The 25,860-nt window shown below is 47.2% G+C and overlaps 1 protein-coding gene across 4 annotated transcripts in view; it reads left to right on the top strand.

Moving 5' to 3' along the window:
* tagapb (T cell activation RhoGTPase activating protein b) overlaps nt 1-24,180 on the top strand; it is a 32,306-nt gene extending 8,126 nt beyond the window's left edge. For 2 of the 4 annotated variants that reach the window (XM_038808227.1, XM_038808208.1), the window contains exons 3-12: nt 14,546-14,626; nt 15,883-15,960; nt 16,286-16,349; nt 17,100-17,252; nt 17,839-18,005; nt 18,595-18,756; nt 18,880-18,989; nt 20,014-20,203; nt 20,879-20,984; nt 22,143-24,180. In XM_038808227.1, coding sequence (XP_038664155.1) covers nt 14,600-14,626; nt 15,883-15,960; nt 16,286-16,349; nt 17,100-17,252; nt 17,839-18,005; nt 18,595-18,756; nt 18,880-18,989; nt 20,014-20,203; nt 20,879-20,984; nt 22,143-23,503 — 2,418 coding nt within the window. In that variant the 5' untranslated portion in view covers nt 14,546-14,599 and the 3' untranslated portion in view covers nt 23,504-24,180. Of the gene's footprint in view, nt 1-12,785; nt 12,955-14,545; nt 14,627-15,882; nt 15,961-16,285; nt 16,350-17,099; nt 17,253-17,838; nt 18,006-18,594; nt 18,757-18,879; nt 18,990-20,013; nt 20,204-20,878; nt 20,985-22,142 lie in introns of those variants that run through there. The other 2 variants (XM_038808199.1, XM_038808218.1) reach the window with 2 other exon arrangements.
* The last annotated feature ends 1,680 nt before the right edge of the window (nt 24,181-25,860 follow it).

Raw genomic sequence — 25,860 nt, 5'->3', positions numbered from 1 at the left:
ACTTTCTTCCACGCCGGCCGCTGTAGTCCTGCGCCATGTTGCGTCGGGACCAGTTCGTTGAAGGAAGCCACCACGCATGCGCGCATTGGCACCGGTGTCACTGCGCATGTGCGGATCCCGTGGTGCCCATTTGACGCCGGGATCAGCAGCTGGAGTGGCGTGAACCACTCCTGTGCAGTGCTGGCCCTCCGTAGGGGCCAGAATTGTTGATCCTGAGGCCGTGTTTACGCTGTCAAGAAACACAACGGCGATTCCGACGGCGTCAACACTTAGCCTCAGGATCCCAGAATCCCGCCCTAAGTGTTGATGCCGTCGGAAACGCCATCGCGTTTCCCGACGGCGTCAACATGGCCTCAGGATCAGCAATTCCAGCCCCTACAGGGGGCCAGCACGGCACTGGAACGGCCCTCAATGCTCCAGCTGCTGATCCTGGCATCACCTCGGCGTCGAGGGGTACGCGCATGCGCAATAGCACCGGCGCCAACGTGCGCATGTACAGTGGCCCCTTCTCCACGCGGGCCCCAACACAAAATGGCGTGTGGCTACAGGGGCCGGCGCAGACGAAAAGAGGCCCCCAGCCCGAGAGGCCGGCCCGCCAATCGGTGGGCCCCGATCGCGGGCAGGGCCACAACAGAGGCCTCCCCGCCCCGGGATCAGACCCCCCCTCCCCCCCTCAGGCCGCACCCAGACCCTTCCACACCCCGAGGTCCCGCCGGCGCTGTTCTAACCTGCTCCTTGCCGGCGGGCCCTCGGTGCGGGATTTTTGTTACGGCCTGCTGGGCCCATCCCGGGCGGGGGGGGGGGGGGGGGGGGGCTGCGTAGAGGCCCCCGACTGGCAGCGCACCACTTACGCCGGCCACAATGGGGTCGATTCTCCGCTCTGCGGGAAATAGCATCCCGGCGCCGGGACGGCGTGGCGTGATTCGCGCCGATCGTGTGATTCTCCGGCCCAACCCGGAGAGAATGCCCCCCCCCCCCCCCCCCCCCCATTTATTGTATGTTTTGTTAAACTCAGTTAGTTATCTGTAGGGGTCAGATCATTGGGCAAGTTTCTCTGACCCCCCGCCAGGTCAGAGAATCCCCGGGGGGGGGGGGCGTTGCAAATCCCGTCCCGCCGCCCCGGCGTCAGCTGCCGTACTCTCCGGCTCCGTTTTCCGGGCAGTGGCGGGATTCCCGCCACGCTGGTCAGGGGCCATAGGCAGCGGCATCCCCGACGATTCTCGGGTGCTCGATGGACCGAGCAGCTGCCCATTTTTGGCCAGTCCCGCCAGCATGAATCACTCAACGCACGCCCTGGCAGGACCTGGCAGGTGAGTATACATGGGCAGTCCTCAGAGGGATGCGGGGGGGGTCCGAATCTGGGGGGGCCCCCCAATGGCCTTGTCCGCGATCGGGGCCCACTGCTCTGCTGGCGGGCTTGTCCCGTGTGGGCACTTCTTCCTTCCGCGCCGGGCCCCTGTATGGCTCCGCCATATTGCTCTGGGCCGGCACGGAGAAGAGAACCCCCGCGCATGCGCAAAAATTCACCAGCCGCTCCGCTCATTCGCGGAATCATGCCGGCAGTTCTGCGCATGCGTGACTCATGCCGTCCCCTCTGCCCCGGCGGGGAAGACGGCAACCGTGCATGCGCGGGTGACGTCATTTACGCGACACCGGCCCCGTCATTTATGCGGCGCCGCTTTTTACGCGACGCCAAGGCCCAGCGCGCGTAAAAGACGTTACCCCGCTAGCCCCCCAGGGGCGGGAGAATAGGGGGCTGGGAGCGGGCTCCGACGCCGGAGTGAAACACTCCGGGTTTCACTCCAGGGGCTGGATTCTCCCCTACCCGGCGTGACGGAGGGTGCCGGCGTAGGGGAGTGGCGCCAACCACTCAGGGGTCGCGCCTCCCCAAAGGTGGGGAATTCTCCCCACCTTTGGGGGCCAGCCCCGTGCCGGAGCAGTTTGCACCAGAAGACTGTCGCAAACACCCGGCGCCGTCGGACGCGGGGCTGGCCGAAAGGCTTTCGGCGGTCGGCGCATGCGCCGGCAGTGACGTCAGCGGCAGCTGGCCGCTGACGTCACTGCCGGCGCATGCGCGATGCGGGGTTCTCCTCCGCGTCCACCATGGCGGAGGCCGTGGCGGAGCGGAAGGAGAAAGAGTGCCCCCACGGCACTGCCCCGCAGAGTGAGCGGGGGGCCCCGATCGCGGGCCAGGCCTCCGTGGGGGCACCCCCCTCGGGTCCGATCGCCCCCTGTCCCCCCAGGACCCCGGGGGCCTGCTCGCGCCGCTGAGCCCGCCGCCACCAAGGTGGTTTAAACCTCGGCGGCGGGAGAAGGCCTCCCAGCGGCGGGACTTCGGCCCATCCGGTCCGGAGATTTGAGGTAAGTTTTTTAAAAAATGAAATCCCGCCGGCGCCAGCTGTTTTCACAGGCTGCCGGCGGGATTTGCACAACGCCGGTTTATGACCGGCGGGAGAATTGAAAAACCTGCGGGAGCGGAAATAACGCCGCTTCCCGCCTATTCTCCGACCCTGCGTGGGGTCGGAGAATTTCGCCCCTGGGTCGGGACTTTGTCTCCCTTTGGAAGAATTGCGCCCCTTATTCTCAAACTGTGTCCCTGGTTCCAGTCTCTCCCACAAGTGGAAACATTCCTGCCAGTATCTACCCCATCAAATCCCTCACAATCTCATGTCTCACCTGTCAAGATGGATAAATTCTTTCCGTAAATCTCCCCACCCCTCTACCTCGATTGAATCCATAAAATCACTACAGTGCAGAAGGGGGCCATTTGGCCCATCAATTCTGCAATGACCCTCTAAAAGAGCACCCTACCTAGGCCCACTCCCCTATCCTATCCCCATAAACCTGCGCATTGATCATGACCAACCAATCCACCTAACCTGCACATCTTTGGACTGTGGGAGGAAACCGGAGTACCGAAGGAAACCCACGCAGACACAGGAAGAACGTACAGACTCCGCACAGTTATCCAGGGTCGGAATATAACCCGGGTCCCTGGCATTCATGCTAACGGCTGTGCCACCGTGCTGTCCTCTATCCACTGTGCAAATGTGCCACCTGTCTCCACGTTTCCTTAAACTCTATGGGCGGGATTCTCCCACAATTGGCGGGATGGCCCGACGCCGGCGGCAATAACGACGTGACCCACTCCGGCGTTGGGCCAACTGGAAGTTGCGGAATCCTCCGTTCTTCCGGGGACTAGGCCGATGCCAGAGGGTTGGCGCTGCGCCAACCAGCGGCAAAGGGCCGGCGCATGCGCAGAACCGCCGGTGTGGTTCCGTGCATGCGCAGGCCAGCTGGCGGGTTTCTGTGCATGCGCAGGGGGGTTCTTCTCCACGCCAGCCATGGCGGAGCCCTACAGAGGCTGGCGCGGAAGAAAGGTGTGCCCTCACGGTACAGGCCTACCCGCAGATTGGTGGGCCCCGATCACGGGCCAGGCCACCGTGGGGGGCCCCCCCCGGGGCCGGATCCCCCTGCGCCCCCGAGGACTCCACGAGACGACCTACCAGCCATGTGGGACCATGTCCCTTTCACGCTGGCGGGACTGGCCAGGAACTGATGGCCGCTCGGTCCATCGGGGCCCAGAGAATTGGCGGGGGGGCCACTACCAACAGCCCCTGACCGGTGTGGCATAAACCCTGCCCCTGCCCGAAAACCGGCACTGGAGAATATGGCAGCCGGCGTCGGAGTAGCGGGGCGGTATTCCCGCCGCCCCCCGGGGATTCTCCGACCCGGCGGGGGGTTTGGAGAATCCCGCCCATACCTCTTTGACCATCTGCTCAAATATCTCATCATGTGACTTGGTGAAGCACTTGGGGATGTTTTACGAAGTTAAAGGCATTATATGTATTCAGGATATCGGTGGTAGGTGAGAGATATGGTACCATGGGCATTGTGATTCGTGTCATTCTTCAAAGATGAATTGGAGAAAGTGTGAGAAGCATAAGAAATACAGAATAATTAATGTAAAAAAAATGACTCACCTTAGTTGTTTGAGAAAATGGACCTCAGCAAATAGTTAGGGTTGGGGTTGAATTGGGATGATTTTACGTTTGGATAAGATACTAGTGATTGGCAGGAGGAGGGCTTGTGCTGCCCACTCAGACTTGCTGATGAGAGGTCCTAGCCAGCTAGGCCTCATTCCAATACAACTATCTAGCTGCGATTGCTAACCCTGTTTGTGCATGGGGAAGAGTTGGGCTTGGGTTCCAATAACTCCAAGCTGTAAATTTCCTCCTTTGGGACAAGCAGTGATTGTCGGATCCAGGAAAACCATTCAAGGTGATCAGTGTTCTGCGTTTGAGTGTGCATGCCACATACTCTTTTAATTTGTACATTAAAATTGCGGAAGGTTTCCTCTCTATATCACTGGAGCCTGAAAATATTCTATAGACAGGTTCCTGCCTGAAAGCCGTGGACGTCTGGGGCTTCTGTGCACATGACCCAGGAGAATGGCAGTGGGCAAAACATAGCAGGAAATGGTGGTAAGTTATTCGCTGTGATTTTTGTGTCATGATGTGGAACAAACATGTTGGACTTTAACCTAGTGTTGTAAGACTTCTTACTATTTTTGTGTCAGACAGAGTAAAATAAACCCTCCCTCAATCTCCCACATATCCTGTTTTACTATTCTGAAGTCCATGTGCATTACTGTTGTGGCCATCTAAAATGGCCGCCTGCAAAGATCGATGGGAAATTTGGCCAAGCCTGAACACAGACAGGCTGCAGCCTGCAAATTTACAAAAGCTACAGCTCAGACATATGCAGAAACTAACACGGGAGAAAGGCCATTAAAAGGTCTTCCCAGGACAATGGGCTCCAGGTAGAAATTGACAATAAGTGGCAGACACAGCGGCACCTGCTTTCTTTATTTGGGAAGGCCTACTTCCCTGGACACTAACGGTCATGGCCGACCGGGACCCACCCAGCCATCAAGGTGTCTGCCCCCATTTGGTCAGGATCGATCAGGGTGATCAAGACCCTATAAATCCATTGGACCTTCACCTTGGACCACCTAAAAGGGTGCAAAAACCAGAGGGATAAAAGGTGCTGCGTAGCGCACCACTCGGTCTCTGGACTACAGCTCGCGACTGCAGCTTCGACAGCCAAAAACAATGGTGAGAAGAGCACCATCCACACCATCCACAGAGGGACCAGCACAGAGGACACAGACGACCAACAATAAGAACTCCAGCACTGCCAGACTACCAGATCTCAGATAAGGCCTTATCTGCCCTGCACTTGCCAGTCACCTGGAAGTTAAGTTAAGGTTGTTTTTAGTATATTAGTTTATAGTCCAATGTGCATGACCATGCGATTGATTAAGTAATTAACCTAGTGTATGTTAATAAACAATTATTGTACTAAACAACTTGTGTGATCATTTATTCACCGTGTACGGGTTAAACACACACTGTGGTTTATAAAGGCACAACAGTGTAATCATTTTTACACTGTTATTTTACCAATTGCTTATTTCAGTGCATGAACTAAAACTATAGAAACAGTGTCATGATAAGGAGATATTAGGAACTTGGGTCCACAAATGGGGTCCAAGATGCAGCAGGCAAAGCTGCTAATTATGATATAATGTATAAAATCAGGCATGCGGCCTCCTGGGCATGAACCTGATTGCGCAACTGGACGTGGGGGGAGGGAGGGGGGAGGCAAAATCCCAAACTGAAATCTCACCTGTGAACCAATTCAAGTGATACATTTAGTGAGCATCAAGGACAGGTTTCCCTCCATCTCAAACCGAGCTAACCTCCTGGCCTCCATCTTGACATGATATTCCCCACCCCACTCTTTCCAAGTGAAGGACATCCTGGAGGACCAGAGATGGATGTGAAGAATAAAAAGGAAGCGTATTATCTAAATGGTGAGAGATTGAAGAGCTCTGAGATGCAGCAGGATCTGGGTGTCTTAGTGCATGAATCACAATAGGTTAGTGTGCAGGTACAACAAGTAATTGGCAAAGCTGATAAAATGTTATAGCTTATGCGAGGGGAATTCTGCCTCAGTTTTATAGAGCATTGGTGAAACCATAGATGGGAGTATTGTGCACAGTATTGGTCTCCTATTTAATGAAAGATGTAAATGCTTTGGAAGCAGTTCAGAGAAGGTTTACCAGACACGACAAACTCCAAAGATTTTGGCTGATTCTTCAATTTGCTTCAGCATCCAGCATCCACCATGGATTATCTCGTATCCCACTCTTTCTCTCCTCACGTGTCCCTTTAAGTCACCTGCCACCATTCATTTGTCTTGGCATCGATTGTATTGCATTGTCTGTTTGTTCACAGAATTTGTCTTTCTTCTTTAATCCGCTCTGAGGTACATAATAATAATAATCTTTATTATTGTCACAAGTAGGCTTACATTAACACGGCAATGAAGTTATTGTGAAAAGCCCTAGTCGCCACATTCCAGCGCCTGTTCGGGTACACGGTGGGAGAATTCGGAATGTTCAATTCACCTAACAGCACATCTTTCAGGACCTGTGGGAGGAAACCGGAGCACCCGGAGGAAACCCACGCAGACACAGGGAGAACGTGCAGACACCGCACAGACAGTGACCCAAGCCGGGAATCAAACCTGGGACCCTGGCGCTGTGAAGGAGCAGTGCTAACCACTGTGCTACCGTGCCGCCCGTAACAACTGACCACGTTCACATTTCACCCATGATTTCTACCTTTACTTTGATCATTCTTTCACTGATTCTATCCGCTGCCAGAATTTAATCCTTTATTTCCTGATTTAGTACTTTTCCAACATTTTCCCAATCTGTTTATGGTAGTAAAGTTTAATCCGTTAACAGTTTCTCTTGCTTTGCTACCCTTCCACTTGCTGGAGACCCAGAATATATACTCCTTTTCTCACCATCAGGTCAGTTGCTTCACTGCTTCTCTCTGTCAGGCCATCATCATTTAGTTCTATTTTAATTTGGATTTTATCACCTTTTCAGCTCATTTTTTGCTTTCTTATTTTGTCATCCTTTGGTAGGCTATATTAGGGGTACCGCGGTACCTCGGTGGGATGTCCCTTATACTGCAGTATGAGTGGTAGAACCTGCCTGCTGGTTCCGCCCAGCAGGCGGAGCATAAGAGTCTGTGTTTCACCTACAGCAGTCATTCTGTAGCGGAGCTGCTGGGGTAACTACTTGTTCATTAAAGCCTTCAATTGGACTACAATCTCACTTCAGTAGTGATTTATCGTGCATCAATTTAATGAACAGGTAGTTACCCCAGCAGCTCCGGGGCACAAGACATCCTGCTTGATCGACTCTGGGAGCATGGAGAGCTTCATCCATCCCAATACGGTAAGACACTGCTCCCTCGCTGTACACCCGATTAAACAAAAGATCTCCCTGGCCTTTGGGTCCCACTCTGTGGAGATCCGGGGGTACTGCATAGCCAACCTCACGGTCCAGGGCGTGGAGTTCAATCACTTCCGACTCTACGTCCTCCCCCATCTTTGCGCTGCCACACTCCTGGGACTGGACTTCCAGTGTAACATGCAAAGTTTAAAGTTCAAATTCGGCGGCCCCATACCCCCCTCACTGTCTGCGGCCTCGCGACCCTCAAGGTCGACCCGGCTTCCCTGTTTGCAAACCTTACCCCCGATTGCAAACCCGTCGCCATAGGAGCAGACGGTACAGTGCCCAGGACCGGACCTTCATTAGGTCGGAAGTCCAACGGTTACTAAAGGAAGGCATTATCGAGGCCAGCAACAGTCCCTGGAGAGCTCAGGTTGTGGTTGTAAAGACCGGGGAGAAACATACGATGGTCATAGATTCCAGTCAGACCATCAACAGGTATACGCAGCTCGACACGTACCCTCTCCCCCGCATACCTGAAATGGTCAACCAGATAGCGCAATACAAGGTTTTCTCCACAGTAGGCCTTAAATCAGCCTACCACCAGCTCCCCATTCGCCCGGACGATCGCAAGTACACTGCATTTGAAGCAGATGGGCGGCTCTACCACTTTCTAAGTGTTCCTTTTGGTGTCACAAATGGGGTCTCGGTCTTCCAACGGGAGATGGACCGAATGGTTGACCGGTACGGTCTGCGGGCCATGTTCCCGTACCTCGACAATGTCACTATCTGCGACCACGACCAGCAGGACCACGACACCAACCTCCACAAAAATCCTTAACTTAACCTATAACAAGGACAAATGCGTGTTTAGCACCGATTGCCTAGCCATCCTCGGCTACGTAGTGCATGATGGAGTCATTAAAGCCCTCCACAGCATCATTACCCTGTTCGGTTTCCCCGCCTACATCCATAGCGATAGGGGGTCCTCCTTCATGAGTGAAGAGCTGCGTCAATTCCTACTCAGCAAGGGCATTGCCTCCAGCAGGACGACCAGTTACAACCCCTGGGGAAATGGGCAGGTAGAGAGGGAGAATGGGACAGTGTGGAAGGCCGTCCTACTGGCCCAACGGTCCAAGAATCTCCCAGTGTCCCGACGGCAGGAGGTCCTCCCCGATGCACTTCACTCCATCCGATCACGACTGTGCACTACAACCAACGAAACACCTCATGAACATCTCCTTGCCTTCTCTAGGAAGTCCTCCTCGGGGACCTCACTCCCAACATGGCTGGCAGCCCCCGGACCCGTCCTACTCCGCCAACACGTATGTGCCCACAAGTCGGACCCACTGGTCGAGAGGGTACATCTCCTCCATGCTAACCCCCAGTACACCTATGTGGCGCACCCCGATGGCCGACAAGACACGGTCTCCCTCTGGGATCTGGCACCCACTGGATCTCCCCCTCCCCCCCCCCCCCCCCCCCCCCCCCCCCCCACCGACCAACCCCAACCATTTTTTCACCGCCGCACACCACCGCAGCCCCCTTCCCAGGAGGATCCGTCCTCCCACTGGCCCCATCCGGATGCGATGAAGCTGAAGATGACACTCTCCCAGAGCCACGGATGCCTGAGCCGACGCCAGCATCAACGCCGGGACTGCGACGATCGCAGAGGACGACCAGGGCCCCCGACCGGCTGATAGTTTCATTGTAAAATGAACTTGTAAATAATTGTCTGTAAATATGTGTGTTGCATGTAAAGGCACCGAAGGGCACCGCTATAACCTCTACCACTGTAAAAGCAAGGCCACCACCCCCGCCAGGCTCTTTTTTAAACGGGGGGTGAATGTGGTAGGCTATATTAGGGATATCGCGGTACCTAGGTGGGATGTACCTTATACTGTAGTATGAGTGGTAAAACCTGCCTGCTGGTTCCGCCCAGCAGGCGGAGCATAAGAGTCTGTGTTCCACTCACAGCAGTCGTTCTGTACCGGAGCTGCTGGGGTAACTACTTGTTCATTAAAGCCTTCAATTGGACTAAAATCTCGCTTCAGTAGTGATTTATCGTGCATCACATCTTTTTTCAGAAGATAGTAACCCTTGTCTATTCCTCACACACTTCGGGCAAGGACCCTTCACATCCCGTGCAGGGTAAGCCCTCTAATGGGTGTCATTTCCATTCATATAAATCATTTGGATTAGGCAGCCTTGTGCCCACCCTGCCGCTAACCCACCCCAAGTATCTGGGCATGAATCCAGCAACAACAATGTGGCTGGGTTGATGACTTAGATACTATGGAATTTTAAAATGATTTCAATTGTCACCCTGAACTTCTTCTACCACGCAAAAGTTCCATTGCAGCGTAGCCTCTCAACACAACCTTATCAAGTCTGGTTCTTTGCTTGAGAAATGCAAGATTAATCCCACTCCCTCCTCCAGCCCTGTGCTTTTTACATTTGTTTTTAGACGTGACAAACACGCAACCCTGGTTACCCTGTGAGTCAGTAACATAATGTGGGTGGAGTTCGATGTAGGCCAGACTATATGGAGGCGTTAGCTTTCAACTGTATAAACTTTAAGCTTCAAAATTCCATCTCTAAACCCAACTACACCTATTTAGCTCTCTCCTCCTTTAAGTTGCTTCTTGAGCTCTACTTTCTGCCTGTCCTAACATCTCCTATTCTGGCCATGTTAATGGTTTTTCATGAACACTCATTTGATGCATCTTGGACATTTTATTTTGCTGGAAGTGTTATATAAATGTGCACTATTGTTATTAAGTCCCTTCCTGAAGGGCATGAGACAAGTAGCTTGGTTTTTGTATCAACCTGGAGCTTCAACAATCATTTTGAGAAATTATCACATTGATTGAATCCCAATTCAACTTACCTCAGTGAGATTTGAACCCAGAACCACTAGGTTACCGCACTTATGTCACCCCTTGCTTCAAATGTTTGGGCCAAATTTCACAAAGGTTCATTTTTAAGAACAGGGGTCGTGAGTCATGGGGCAGGATTCACCGTTCCTGAGACTAAGGGCTGGATTCACCGGTTTTGAGCCTAAGTGCGGAGGATCTGTGGCATTTTACATTTTAAAAAATTGGCGGCGCCCCCTCACCAATCCTGCGAGCGGTGAGGGGCTAGCAGCCGCATAAAACTCCCAGCTCCCACGATAAAAACAGCTGGAGAATTGTCGGGTCCCACGATAAAAACGGCTGGAGAATGGGCGGGTCCCACGATAAAAACGGCTGGAGAATGGGCGGGTCCCACGATAAAAACGGCTGGAGAATGGGCGGGTCCCACGATAAAAACGGCTGGAGAATTGTCGGGTCCCACGATAAAAACGGCTGGAGAATGGGCGGGTCCCACGATAAAAACGGCTGGAGAATGGGAGGCTGACGGCCTGCAGCGGCCGTGCCCTAAAACAGGGCGGTGGCCGTGTGCGGACCCGGCCTACCAGACAGTGCCCCCCAGCCACTCCTGGCCGCCCACTGGCCACCCACCAGTCCCCCCCAGCCTTCACGGAAGCACCCCCAGCCAGCAGCACGACTCCCAGCCCGACTGTGGAGGCACTGGATGCGGTCGGGAACTCAGTCCATCAGGGATGGAGCATCGGGGGAAGGCCTTCAGGTGTTGCGCTAAGGCTGTCCCAACAGAGTGCGATGCAATGACGCCATTTTGGAGGGGGCAGAGCGTACAAATCCTGTGTCAAACAGGTACCGCCCCTGATTTCGGCATCAAAAGGGATTCCCCGTTCAATCACCCAATTACGAAGTTGCTGTCGGGGAATGGTGAATCACGCCCATGATCTATTCATGTCTGTTTGCTTTGCTGCAGATAGCGCCCCAAAATCTCTACTTGGCAGACTAAGGGCGCAATTTAACCACTGCATTGCACCCCGAGCAGATCTGGGCGGGAAATAAATAGTGGGAAAGACCAAAGTGGGGATTCACGGAGGGCGTGAATCCATTTGCTATCTAACCGGCTTACTCCCGATGGCAAATTCTGGATCATGCACAAATATGTCAAGCGTATCATTAACCCTCATTTGCATTAATTTGCATTTCATTAGCAAGATTGAAGTTGAATACAATGGCCTTCCAGGAATTAACCGCAATAAATCATGCAGCCATCATTTAGTACTCCTTTTCAAAAACATGAAGTGGCGCAATGACTACTGAGGGCAATGAGGAGGTGAGTAGCCATTTCCATTTTTCAGCTTGCAGCTCTAAGTCATTGGAGTTGCTGCTCCAGTGCTCGGGGGTGGGTGGGTATGGGATCCCTCGGGTGGTTGGGTTGGGTCCGAGGGCGGAATGGTTCTAGGTCAGGTGTCGTCCCTGGGTTGGGGGGTGAGGGGAGGGGCTTCTCAGCCACCCGGCCTTCAAGCCATCTCGAAATATTGTGAATACCCATAACAGGGGCAACTACAGCTGCTGCCTGTCTGTCCAACCAAACACTTCCAGGATAGAACCCTGCTCTTGCTTCCATGCGGATTTGCCAGATAATGGGCGGGATTCAAATCATGAAGTTCCACGAGATCATGTTAGATCTCACGAGGCGTGGTGAGCCGGGTAGATCCCGGAAGAGGGATCTCTTGGAATCCGCTGGCCGCATCGCTCTTTGGGCGTAATCATACCCCTGGTCTCCATAAGGGACATGCGGTGGTCACTTGTACCAATATTGTTATGGACAGAGATCTGCCTGGATGTGGGATGATGATGGGGAAGGTGCCTAGGACATTGGCTGTCAGATATGATTCTTGATTTTATTTATTTAAGTTTCCCAGCTGCCATGGTAGGCATTGAACTCACAATGCCAGACCATTAGTCTAGATCTCTGAAGTTCTAGTTCTGCAACAGGACCACTATACTAATCACTTTGTCAATACTGTTTAATTTAAAGAGGTCGGCCAATTTGTTCCTATATTCCCATTTAACCTGGATTGGATCAATTAAGATGTTTTGTTGAAATATATGAAAAATGGCACATCACAAGTAAAATATGAAAATAACATTGTGGACATGGTGGAATCCCTATTAATTTCATGTTATTTTTCCATACACTGTGTGATATCTATATAATATTTATGACTCTTTAGCAAACTGTACAAATTCATGCTACATAACAAGGACAAGAACTTTCCTGACACCAACTCTCACTTTTTAATTGGGGGTTCCTAGAAAATGTCCTCTCGGAGTGGAGTGGGGGGCTCCAAGGATATTCTCAAACACTCCCAGATTCATGAGTATCAAAGCTGCCTGCTGTAGTTCCCCTGTCTCTGCAGCTAATCCAAGTGTTTTTGTCTTTGTTAGCAACTAGTGTCATTCTTAAAAGAATGAAAGGTTACCATTACATCTCACTTTTTCCATTCGTCACAGGGTGCTTGCCTTATATGGAAGGAGGAAGCTGTTTCTCAGCTTTGAAACTATACAGTAAAAAGCCGTGATGCTGCTTCCTGTCTATGCTGAGTATTTCCACCTGCCCACAGTCCCTTTATATAGACCATGTGGTACAGTTGTACTGTTTAGTTTCTCCCTGTTTGCTTGATGGATTAGTAGCTCTATGTGATGGCAGTAATTTTAAATGCAGTTTGCTTGAAGTAAAGGAACGCTGGATGGCACGCTAATCTTCACAGGTAAGCATCATATTTACTTTAACTTCGTTTTCAATTTACAAGATAATAACTCAAAAAGCTGGTAAAATTAAAAGCAGAGTACATGGTACACGTGTGGTTGTTTCTGACTGATTTGCCTGCTTCCAGGTTAGGTAGTAACTGTAACCTCATCCAGCCTTACTGCACCTGACACCTCTGTGCTACTGGAGTCCTGGCCTCTTACACATTCCCTATTTTAATCCTTTCCCATTGGTGGCCATGCTTCAGCTGTTTGGAAATAACACTGGAATTACCTCGCAACTTTCCTCTTTTTTTCAAATGTTCCTTCAAACCTTCCTCTTTGACCAAGCTTGTAGCCATTTGTCCTAATATCTCCTGATGTGGCTCAGTGTCTTATTTTGTTTGAAGTATTTGTGTAGCACCTTGAATAATTTACAATGTTAAATGTGTTCTGTAAATGCAATTTGTTGGTGTTTCTGTTGAAATGATGTGATTCATGTTGAAATGTTTAAGAAATGGGATATTGGCTGGGGTTACTGGATTATGGGGATAGGGCTGAAGTAGGGTGCTCTTTCCAAGATCCAGTGCAGACTCGATGGGCTGAATGGCCTCCTTCTGCACTGTAAATTCTATGATTCGATGAAATGCCCACCTGAATTTAGATTTTGACTTGATTTGGTTTGATTTGATTTGATTTATTGTCACACGTACCGAAGTACAGTGACAAGTATTTTTCTGCGACCGGGGGAACGTATACAGTACGTACATAGTAGACAAAAAGAATAATCAACAGAGAACATTGACAAATGGTACATCGACAAACAGTGATTGGTTACAGTGCGGAACAAGGGGCCAAACAAAGCAAATACATGAGCAAGAGCAGCATAGGGCATTGTGAATAGTGTTCTTACAGATCAGTCCAAGGGGATATATTCTCTGCTGTTCGTAATTTCAAAGGGCTGTTTTATGGATGTACCTGCAGGAGTAGCAGCTTGAGTCTTGATAGTATAACATCCAGTACAATGTGTCTCAATGTGAACTTTATTCTAATTCCCCTCCAAATTACTCACTATCCTGACTTGGGACTATACTGCTGTTCCTTCACTGTTGCTGGGTCAAAATCCTGGAACTCCTTTCCTAACAGAACTGTGGGTGTTCCTACAGCAATGCAGTGGTTCAAGAAGGTAGCTCACTCCCACTTTCTCAAGAACAATTGGCGCTGGGCTGGCCTTGCCAGTGAAAATGAAATGAATGAAAATGAAAATGAAATGAAATGAAATGAAAAATGAAATGAAAATGAAATGAAATGAAAATGAAAATCGCTTATTGTCACGAGTAGGCTTCAATGAAGTTACTGTGAAAAGCCCCTAGTCGCCACATTCCGGCGCCTGTCCGGGGAGGCTGGTACGGGAATCGAACCGTGCTGCTGGCCTGCCTTGGTCTGCTTTAAAAGCCAGCGATTTAGCCTGGTGAGCTAAACCAGCCCCTCCAGTGATGCTCATTCTCCATGAAAGAATACAACAAATTGCAATGTGTCATTCCGTCAGATTGAAAGCCGATTGATGCACCAACCTGGGTAGATTGTCCACTGACGGATTTCGATTCCTTGTCTTTAGATACAAGAAGCAAAAGAGAAAGGAGAGACGAACTTGACATCACTGACAGTACTAATGAAGGTTTTAAGTCATTCTGCTTTGGTAAGTTATGGGGTTATGTATATAATCAGATTGCTGAGTTGCTTCAGGTTAAATTCTAATTCTAAGTTTATGCTGAATGCTATATGTGTCTTGAATTAGAACATAAAACATAGAACAGTACAGCACAGAACAGGCCCTTCGGCCCTCGATGTTGTGCCGAGCAATGATCACCCTACTCAAACCCACGTATCCACTCTACACCCGTAACCCAACAACCCCCCCCCCAACCTTACTTTTAAGGACACTACGGGCAATTTAGCATGGCCAATCCACCTAACCCGCACATCTTTGGACTGTGGTAACTCTGTTGGAATTCTGTTGGTAACTCTGGCAAAGAATATGAGTTAACAAATAGCTTGGAGGATATTATTTGTAAAGCTTTTACAGTAATCGAAGGGTCATTCTGAATTATCAGATAAAAGGAAGCGACAGAATATACAGCCTATTTGGAACATGTTCAAAACCTTGACCCCTACATTTTAAAATACTGGTTAATTTTCTTCTCATCAGATGATTGGGCATCTGCTGTTTCTTTTCTAGTAAAAGAAAAATGAGAGAAAATGTCTTTGCAAAAAGTGACCCTTAAATACAAGTGACGATTGTAAAAGCTGTGTTGCTGCAAATGTAATTGGTTAGAATGGGTGCATAAGTCTTCAGCTCCATGGTCTCTTCTAAGCTGACGGATGGGCATTTAGTAGTAGACATATGTATGTATGTGTAACAAAAACAGAAAATACTGGGCAATTCCAGCAGGTATGACAGCATCTGCTGAGAGCGAAGGGAGCTAACATTTCGACAAAGCTTTGACAACGCGTCATCCAGACTCGAAAAGTTAGCTCCCTTCTCTCTCCACAGATGCTGTCAGACCTGCTGTGATTGTCCAGTATTTTCTGTTTTTGTTTTAAGATTCCAGCATCAGCAATAATATGTATGTATGCGTGTGTTTTGACTGTTATAGGTGCGTTTGTAGTTGTGGGTGTATAATATGTGTGCATATGTAATCGTATGTATGTTTTTGTGGGGGTATAATGGTGTTCATGTGTGCAGGATGTGTACTAGCATGTATAAGGTCTAGTAGTGTGGATATATGCACGTGTGACAACTGTTCTGTTAATAACTCATGTGTTTGTATGGCGAGATAAATGGAGGACAGAAATGAAATAATGCAGAAGAAGATACTAGTGCGAGTAGAAGTGTAGAAATATTTCTATCCACGTTCAATCCCGATTAATTTGTTTCTTACTTATTTTTGACAGCCCAAAACACTAACTAGAAGTAACATGGAACCAGCCACTGAGGTGGTGAAGAGAGAGCTGCAAGAATCAGCAGAGATGGTGAGTAATCAGGGGAATGAAATGCCATTCGGATTCTTGTAGTAGCCTGGGATGCCGAAAATGTGGTTTAATCATAGTTTCAGATTTTTTGTGTGGTGAAAACATGCAATAATTTTAATATTATTACTGATTTTACAACGGAGGATTGGAAACATCTAGGTAAATTTTAGCTTGTTCTAATTAGACAGTTTTAGATTTCACTTGTTAGTTCTTATTATGTTTACTAATTTTTTTAATGTTGTGTTGGGTGGGACTAAATTGTCACAGTTGTACTGCTGGGCGTGACAGTTTTATATCAGTAACCATTTTTTGTTTTTATCTCCAGGGAGATGCCCAGAACTACCAATTGGTATTGTCAAACAGCGACGACTTGTCAACTTCCCTGATTGGTGAGTTTGAAAACAAACCAGCACATTCTCCCGCCAGATGTACCAGTCTGTGGTTTTGCCTGCTGCTTTTTTTGCTGGTGCAAGCAAAAACTAAATTATTTATAAAGCACCACGCCTCATCAACCTCCTCCTTTCAGCATGTAAAATCATAATGGAAAACATTTTGAATCTAATACTAAGAGATTAGTCGGCATATGTTTTCAAATTAGTTTGTTTAAAAGTAGAATATATTTTAATGATTGCTGATGATAGAATTTTGATTCTTAAAAGAGAATTTAGGAAATATTCAATGTTATATTTTATTTGTTCTGGTGAAAGTATGTACATTCCTCAGGTTACTTTCTCCCTATGACCACTATGTTATTTTACCGTTGCTAAGCTTGTAGCTGGGCTGCCCCCTTTAGAGGGAAAATTAATGGTGTAGAGTCAGCGTCTTGGTAGAAGTTCCCGTGTTTTTCTTTTCAAATGGAAGGTGATCCAAACTGAACTTCAAAATGAAGATTTTTTTTTACATTTTGAATTTTGTTATGAGGATCCAAGTTCAGCTGTTGGTTTAATCTACAAATGATTCGGAAGTTACCAAACTGCAATGTTGGGAAATGTTTCAGTGTTCAGTTTGGAATGTGTTAACCTGCAATGTAGATCTTACCTCTGATTGTTTCAAAATGCAGAGGATGTAGGAAATATGAAAAGGGAAACAGTACTTTGAAGCTGTGGCAAGTATCCTAACCTCACTATGTGCTCTTGTAGGTGATGAATGCCCTTTTACCAGTGAAATGAACCAGCTCCACAAACCAGCCAGACAACAAGCAAAGTGCGAGGTGTTGGCAGTCGACTTAGGGAGAAAACCTCCAAAGCCATCAGAGAAACCCCGGTGTCAATTCCCACTTAAACATCTCCCAGGTATGTTGGTGCAAAGTGCTTTTGGAAACTCTGCTAGAAATAGAGGGATACATCCTGCCATTCCAAAAATATGTTGCAAGTTTGAAAAATGCTTTTCGTACATTTCGTACATGAATTATGCAGTCTTTAATTTGCAAGTGCATTTCGGACCAAGCTCCAAATACCTTTCGAATGAAAGATCATCAAGCTGAAATGTTAACATTGTTTCTACCTCCAAAGATGCTGCCTACCCTACTGAGCATTTCCAGTCTAGCATGTTTGTTTTTAATTCCAGGTTTGCAGCACCTGCACAATTTTGCTTTTGTGGCACACTGTCTTTGTTGTAAACAGCATGTAAGGGGGTGCAAGTGCTAACATTGCTTTGCACGGCTCCTCAGCAGCTGAGAGGCTTGCACCCACATTGCTGGGACCCCTACAGAATTTCCCTGTTTTATTTTGGCCCCTGAGTACATATGCTTTTATCAACATGCAGATACTTCGGTACATTTGAAGCCAATACTTTGATGGATAAAATTGTACTTTGTATACTTTCCTGTTATTTTCATTGAAGTATGAACAATGTTTTTTTTTCATTCTCCTTCTCCAGATGAAGTAGAAGCTGGTTTGAAGAAGAAAAGCAAAATAAAAACACTTTGGCATCTCCGCAAAAACTCAACACAGAGGGAATCCATCTCTTCACACAATAGTGGTCTTTTCAATCGGCACCTTAAAGATATCTGTGACCAAGATGACACACTCGCTGAGCCAATTCTTGTAAGTACACAGGCAGGCTTTTTGGCTAATAGAAAGAGTTGGAGTTTAACACATAGTGAACAGTGAAACAAAACAAAACTGGCTAAGCTAACACATATTCTAGCCATGATGTGGAGATGCCGGCGTTGGACTGGGGTGAGCACAGTAAGAAGTCTTACAACACCAGGTTAAAGTCCAACAGGTTTGTTTCAAACACGAGCTTTCGGAGCACGGCTCCTTCTTCAGGTGAAGAAGGAGCCGTGCTCCGAAAGCTCGTGTTTGAAACAAACCTGTTGGACTTTAACCTGGTGTTGTAAGACATATTCTAGCCTCATTGTTCCAAGTTGGTGTCTGTATACCTGGGCTAGTCATGTCAAGTGCATAATGCTTCGTGGTAGTGATCTGTAGATGCTCAATTGACTTTTTTCCTTCTGATGTAAACTTTTTTACAAAGGAAATTTAGTGAAAGCGTTTGAAAAGAGATCACTGTTTTCCAGCATAGAATAGATTCAGGAATTTAGAGATCCAGTTAAGAGTGAGGAATTGCAAACGGAAAGCTGTTTTCGCGGAATAATGAAGAACTTTGCTTTTGTGTTTTATTTTACTTTAGAGTATCCTGACTGTCCTGTTCAAGAAAGGGCCCTCGTTTGTCGGAATATTCCGGAAGTCTGCAAATGTCAAGGCGTGTAAGGAATTAATTGGGAAACTAAACGCAGCAAGAGAAGTCACCCTGGAGGAGGAGCCTGTCATCCTGTTGGCTGTAGTTTTAAAGGTAGGTCAGTGCTCTGATGAGGCGCTGGACTGGGCAGCAGCAACGCAGCACTTCAATTTCAATTATTTTTCCATACCAGCGTCACCATGACTAATTTGAAATATGTGTTATATCCTATTGCAGGATTTTCTACGTCATATTCCAGGTAGTTTGCTGATAACAGAATTGTATGACAGCTGGATGGCAGCCATGGAAAAGGAGAATATTAATGAAAGAACTGCAGAGATCAAACAGTAGGTATCACGCTGTAGCAAGGAGTTGGCTGAGGGCCTCCGATTTGCTGAAATGTTGTTTGTTTGAGTAGCATTTATGTTCTGAAATGTCCTTGTTGGACCATGATACTGTAGTAATCCAGGAGACATGAAGATAAAGGTTAAACCAAATTTAATTTAACTCAAAAGTAAAGCCCCACCTGCGACATACAACACTAGTGTCCCAACCCGGAACTAACAGAACTCCCAGTCCAGGTCTGGAACGGTATATAAAAGGCTTGATAACAAATCCCAGCAGGACAGGCCTCCGCCCATTACCATGGGAACTCGTACTCCACAAGCACCACAGAGAAATCAATGAGTGATCCATCATGATCCTCATGAGGGTTATCACGGATACCAAATTGCTTTTCAAGTTGAGATCAAGAATATATTTAAAATATTGTATGCAGCATGGACTTAGTGTAACAGTGGTACTTCTGTAATACTGATGCTATTAAACAGTGTCGATTGGCTTAAATCAGAGTAACAGTAAATCAGACACAGATGAATATGTAGCAAATATAAAAAGCTAAGAAAATGGTTAGGGAACTTAATGGCTTTGGAAATATAGAATATGCTGCACAACTACTTATTATAAACCAGCCTATCTTCTAGCATACACTGAGCACCATCAGGGAGATAAGATAACTTTAAATATTTTGGCAAAATAAATAATTAAATATAAAGGCGAGTATGAGCACTGTCTTTTTTCAATCAGTCACAAGTAACCAATAAAGAGAACTGTTCTAGGTGTTAGAGTAATGAATAGGTCTCTAAATAAGGATATATGATAGCTCTGCATGTGATATGAGATATTCTGCCAAACTTTGAAAATTGTGACGTTGTCTCTATTCAAACTGGTCACAAGACAATGAAAGACATACTGGGGGATTTCTCAATGGAAGTTTAGAGAAGTGCTGTTTTGTTGGGGAAGTATTTGATTGAGTAAGCAAAGTTTCAGCCTGCAACTAACCTAACTGGAAATTTTTATATTTTCCCTTAGGCTTCTGACAAAACTTCCGAGCCACAACTGCCTCTTACTTCACTATTTGTTTTGTGTGCTGTACTACATCAATAAACATTCTGAAGTGAACAAGATGGATGCCCACAATCTCGCTGTCTGCATCGGCCCAAATATGCTGTGGCCCAACAAACCTGTGGCATCTGAATTGGAGATAGAAGTCCATGCAAGGGTAAATATACTGTGTGATTTTGACCTGGGAATTCTAGATGTATAAAATAAAGGCTATGATACAGTAAGGCATTAAGTACTTTGAGATTACCGATAATTAGGTTCAATGGCCAACAAATAGCCATTCTAGTTGACATTTTAATATGAATCCCTTGAGGTACTTTTTTCCCCCTCCAACCACAGTTGGTCAGAAGATTTGGAATTCCCCGAATTGGTAGAATGTTAATAGCAGTCTGAGTGTTACACTTCTCATAACAAGATCACAATAATCAAACTTCTAGACACCTCTCTGAACACTTCTTGGCCGACCCTTAAGCTCTTTTAATTATGAATTTCCTTTCCCTCTACAAAGCAACTTGTCAATAGCCCAGTATAAATGCAGAAGATTATTGTTGCTTGTTCATTGTGTTCATGTAATACCATAAATGTCAATTGTTACCATGGGACATTATAAATAATTCACTTTTGATTAGTCACCTTTTTGACAATTTAGAAATTTTAACAATCAAAGACAATGGTATCTAAAGTCTATGCAACGTGCACAAAGCTCCTTTTTAAAATAGCATTGCCAAGGAGATGTGAGACTTAAGAAAGTTTCAATTGGAATTTTCACATTTGTTCTGAATTATGATTCTGGTATGATTATCAAGTCTGAGCAAATCTGTTTTCATCATAGGTTGTGAATTTGATGCAGTTTCTAATCGAGAACTGTTGTCTAATATTTGGAGATGATATAACCACACTCCTGGGCAGACCGGTGAAAGGACATACCGATAACACAGGTAAGCAGAACATGCGTTGACTGATTCTAAGACATGCAAAACATTTCATAATCGATAGGTTACATCTCAAGTATAGTCATTATTATATAATATAGGCAAGCATACTAGCCAGTTTGTATGCAAGTTCCCATAAACAGCAAACTGGGATATTTATATTGTGTTTCCTGATGGATCAACTTGGCCAGGACTTTGGGGAAACGCTTCATTTTTCAGATGAAGGAATACCAAGGCTAGAATTGTATTCCATACCCAACCCCTGCTGGGTTCTGAGGCCAAAGAGGGGAGTGTGAAATTACATGGACAGGATTAGTTCTAGCTTCCCGCCCACCCTGAGCTGGTTGCGATTTTAGGCTGGGTAAGGCAGGACCTCGGAAAGGCCCATCGACCTCTGGTCCTGCTCCACGACCCCCCCCACCCCGACCTCTGCCCTGAGACTCCCATCACTCCCCGGGTGATCCCCCCAGATGTTCTTCACCCTTCCTGCCATGGGACCCCTGCCACTTACCTGTCCTCCAGGTCCTGGGACTTAGTTCCAGGCAGCTTCTGGCAGTGTCTCTTCTGACCACTGCAGCACTGTTTCTGGAGGGACTTAAGATCTGCTGGCCAATAAGATTGGCCGGCAGCTCTCCAAGGCAGGACTTACTCCTAAGGGAGGGGCAGAACTCTTGCCTTATGCAAATCAAAGCTCATTAGGGTATAATATGGCATCAGAGCTACAGGAGTCGGCAGGTGCAAGCCCCCACCATCCTGAAAAGCCCAAGGGGATCATTTACATCCTCCCAAGCAGCAGGCTGGTTTAACATCTCACCTCAAAGATGCCTTTTGTACCCATGTACTGCTAAAAATACAAGATCCCATGACCATCTGACTCAGAGGCAAGAGAGCTACCAGCTAAACCAAGCTGACATAATGTGCTTATATAGCAAATTGACGTCATTGCATTACTGAAGAATTGTTGCTCTCCATGTGACAGACGATGCAAATAGACTGCCATTCTGAAATCTTGCAAATAAGATTTCAAAGGCTTTACATGCTGTGGCATTTTGGTTCAAAGTTCCCATGACTGTTCAGGATAGACAGTCTTGAAATCAAAAATGTTAGTGGGTACCCAGAGTAGGCCACAAAATATAACTGAAATGTTTGCATCTTTGTTTACAGATATATCTTCTCAGCAAAATGATTCTGCCTATGACAGTACTGATCAGGATGATTGGAAAGATGTATGCGATGAAAAAAGGCGGCGTGCAAACTCCAGCTGTTATCAACCAATGAGAAGCAATGGAGGGCTGAGAATGGATGGAAAGCCAGATGGTCAAATGGACATTGAAGCTGGAGACTGCACTACAGCCTCTTGTAGCACTGAATCAATGGATGCTACCAACAGAGCATCCTTGAGTCCTGAGGCAACATGCCTGCCAGCATTCATGTTTGGACGTTATGCTAAGAGGATCAACAGACGCTGCTCAGAACCAATATTAGGTATTGCCTTCAGTCCTAAAAAGATCAACCAGCAGGAATTATTAGCAAGGAGCCATGATGATTGTTCAATCGCATCCGATGGCCTGGAATTTAATCATCAAACAATGCAAAAACAGACATCTGAGGAAAGCTTTGCAAGATATCGGCTTAGCAGCAGAAGGCCAGCCAACCTTAATGTCAGCTCGCATTCCGAACTTTCCACAGCCTCCTCCTCCAAGGCTTCTTCGAGTTCTTCTTTGGCTAGCTCATATTCAAACCTGTCAGAGAATTCTGTTTTTGCCAGCTCTCCACTTGTTTCCCCAACTTGTTCCAGTCAGGACAGTTCCGCCTTTTCAGAATATCCGTCAAAACATCCGACAAATTCCATTCACGTTCCTGATAACAATGTGAAACCCATGAAGCAAGAAGCTAAGAAGTCCCTGAAGAAGACTCAAAGCTGGGGCCCTACAAGGACATTTAGCTTAAATAAAGGATCCTGCCAGGAAAACGTTTTGAAAGAAAGCCTCCTCGCTTGTGAGACAGTCCTTGAGGACCAAGACAATGTAAACGATACTGGCAGGTACAGGACTCGCCTAATTTCCGTTGATGAGGTCTTTCAGCGAATTGATAGCAAAAGACGTTGCAGCCCACCTTCTTATAATAAAGCTATTGAAGAAAATAATCCGTCTGTTGCTACGATGAAAGGAATGACAGTGAAAAATATGAGAAGATTGTCTCAATTGGAAGAAGCCAAGAAATACCAACATCACATTGCTGCTGGGCAGAAGAATAGGCCCTGTTCTTTAACAGAGGAACTGCTCTATTCACCATGCCAAAATAACTTCATCAGCAATTCTGATTCTTCTGATGCGCAGGCTCAACCTGTCAGTCAGTGCAAAGAGTTGCATGACAATTTTGAAAACCATTTGCACTGTTTGGGATTTGAAAAAAGACAATACAGGGGAAGAGCAATGTCTGAATCAGCAAGCAGGGGCAGATGCTTCAGACAAAACCTTGAGGACTATGAACAGATTTGGCAAGCTAAAGAATCTTGTGTGTAATATGAGCAACAAAAAAAACCATCATTCTTTCCATGCTCATGTTCAGTGAATGCACTAATGGAGTCTAAAAAGCTGTTTGTGATTTTCCGATGTTGTGACTTTTCAATTAGTTTAGGATTATGGAATAAAAATGGCACTGTAATATACAGTTTAGAGTCTTTGAAATTCCCTGGGGGGGGCATTTTTAACCTAATCTTCTGTGTGGGAAACAGGATCAGGTGGAGTGTTTATTTCACGCCCAACCCAAATCGGGGGGATCGGGGGGGGGGGCTGCGTTTGAACCTATTCTGCCAATGCGAAATCTGACAGGATTGGCTAAAATAGTGGTTTTACACTCTGCCCAATTTTACTGTTCATTGAAGCCAATGAATAATATTGGGATGTTTTTAAAATCAGCATGCCACATGATCCAATCAGTTTCCCATGCAGTAAATTGGGGAAAATCTGTATGATACAGTTACTACATGAAACTGTGGAACAGATTCAAAGCTTTTACTGAGAGCTATATTCGAAGTGATTTCACTGAGGATTGTACATGTTTACATAATAACGTGACATTCCTTGTAAATATTGTAGATGTGGAACATCAGAAGTCTTCCTGCATGTATTATATTTTGTAAAGAATTTCCACTTCTTCAACTTCTTTTCACTACAATAAAAAGTATATTTCCATTGGACACTGTTCCATTTGCATTATATTTTATTGTATTTGATTTTAAATGTCTTGCCCTGTAAAGGTACCCTAAGCACTTTAGGATGCTCCAGTCTTACAAGAATTCTGAAACCACCACCTGGGACTCAGATGATATGGGCACAATTTACTGGCCACGTCCTGCCTGAATCGGGATGGGACACGGACAGTAAATCCTGGGAGAGGCCTCTCCCAGGATTCCCGACGGTTGTTACGCCCTGTGAGATCTAACAAGATCTTGCGCTCTGGATCCTGCTCACTTAATTATGCCTACACCAGATCGAACCAGCCCCCGAGATCTATCAGCCTCACCAAGGATACCTTCGCTGTGCGCTGTTTAGCACTGGTCTCCGCAAACAGGGACCAGACAGAACAGCATTTGGGAGGTCTCCCAGGCGATCAGAGGCCCCCGGGTGGGTGGTCTCTGGGCAGCGTGGCATCCTGGCACTGCTGATGCCACCTGTACAACCTGTAAGTACCACCCTGGTGCGGCCAGGGTGTCCGGGTAGCACTGCTATGGAGTCAGACTGGGGATGCCAAGATGCCTGGGTGCCAGGAAACCCATGCCAGAGATGGGGCCTGGGCTGCCTTGCCCTTAAGAGGTGGAGTGAGGGGGGGGGGGGGGGGGGGGGGGGGCTCACGGATCCCGGAAGAGGTATGTTGGGTGAAGTCAGGGGGGCCGGGGGTGGGGGGGGGGGTCCGGAGGCTGTGGTAGAGTCCTTTACAAATGGTGCCCCGATCCGTGAGTAGTCTTCCTACACTGGTGAGCTGAGCTCATCAGTGTAGGAAATGACTAAAGTGTGGCTTCGTCGGAGCGTTCCTTGCCGAGACCAAAAAAACCGGCAAAGTGCCTTTGAATAGCGGGGTGTTTCTCGGCGCTACAGCCGCCCTTCTGCTCATCTAACCAGCCTGCCTATATAGAACTGTAATCTAAGGCCTTGCTCCTCACTATTTACCACACCACCAATCTTTGGGTCATCTGCAAACTTACTTATCATACCTCCTACATTTAGATCCAGATCATTAATGTAGACTACAAACAACAATGGACCCAGCACCGATCCCTGGACACAGGCTTTGAGTCACAGAAACAACTTTTAACCATCACCCTCTGCCTCCTACCACTAAGCCAGTTTTGGATCCAGTTTGCCCTGGATCCCATGGCTCTTGCCTTCTTCACAGCCTCCCATGTGGGACCTTGTCAAAACCTTACTAAAGTCCATGTTGACTACATTACCCTCATCTACACCCCCAGTCACCTCCTCAAAGAATTCAATTACATTTGCAAAACATGATCTCCCTTTGGCAAAACCATGCTGACTATCCTTGATTAATCCGTTCCTCTCCAAATGGAGATTAATTCTGTCCCTTGGAGTTTTTTCCAGTAGTTTCCCAACCACTGAAGTTAGACTCACTGGCCTGTAACTTCCTTGTTTATTCCTACATCGCTTCTTGAATGATGGCACCACATTAGCTGTCCTCCAGTCCTCTAGCACCTCTACTGTTGCCTGAGACGATTTGAATATTTTTGTCAGAGTCACTGCAATTTTCTCCCTTGCCTCTCACAGCAAACTGGGATAAGCCTCATCTGGCCCAGGGATTTATCCACTTTTAGGCTCATTAAAACTGTTAATACCTAATTCCTCTCAATGTTAAGTCGTTCAAG

The sequence above is a fragment of the Scyliorhinus canicula genome, chromosome 1 (genome assembly GCF_902713615.1).
Source record: "Scyliorhinus canicula chromosome 1, sScyCan1.1, whole genome shotgun sequence".
Lineage (NCBI taxonomy): Eukaryota > Metazoa > Chordata > Chondrichthyes > Carcharhiniformes > Scyliorhinidae > Scyliorhinus > Scyliorhinus canicula.
This window is presented reverse-complemented; position numbering and strand designations above follow the sequence as displayed.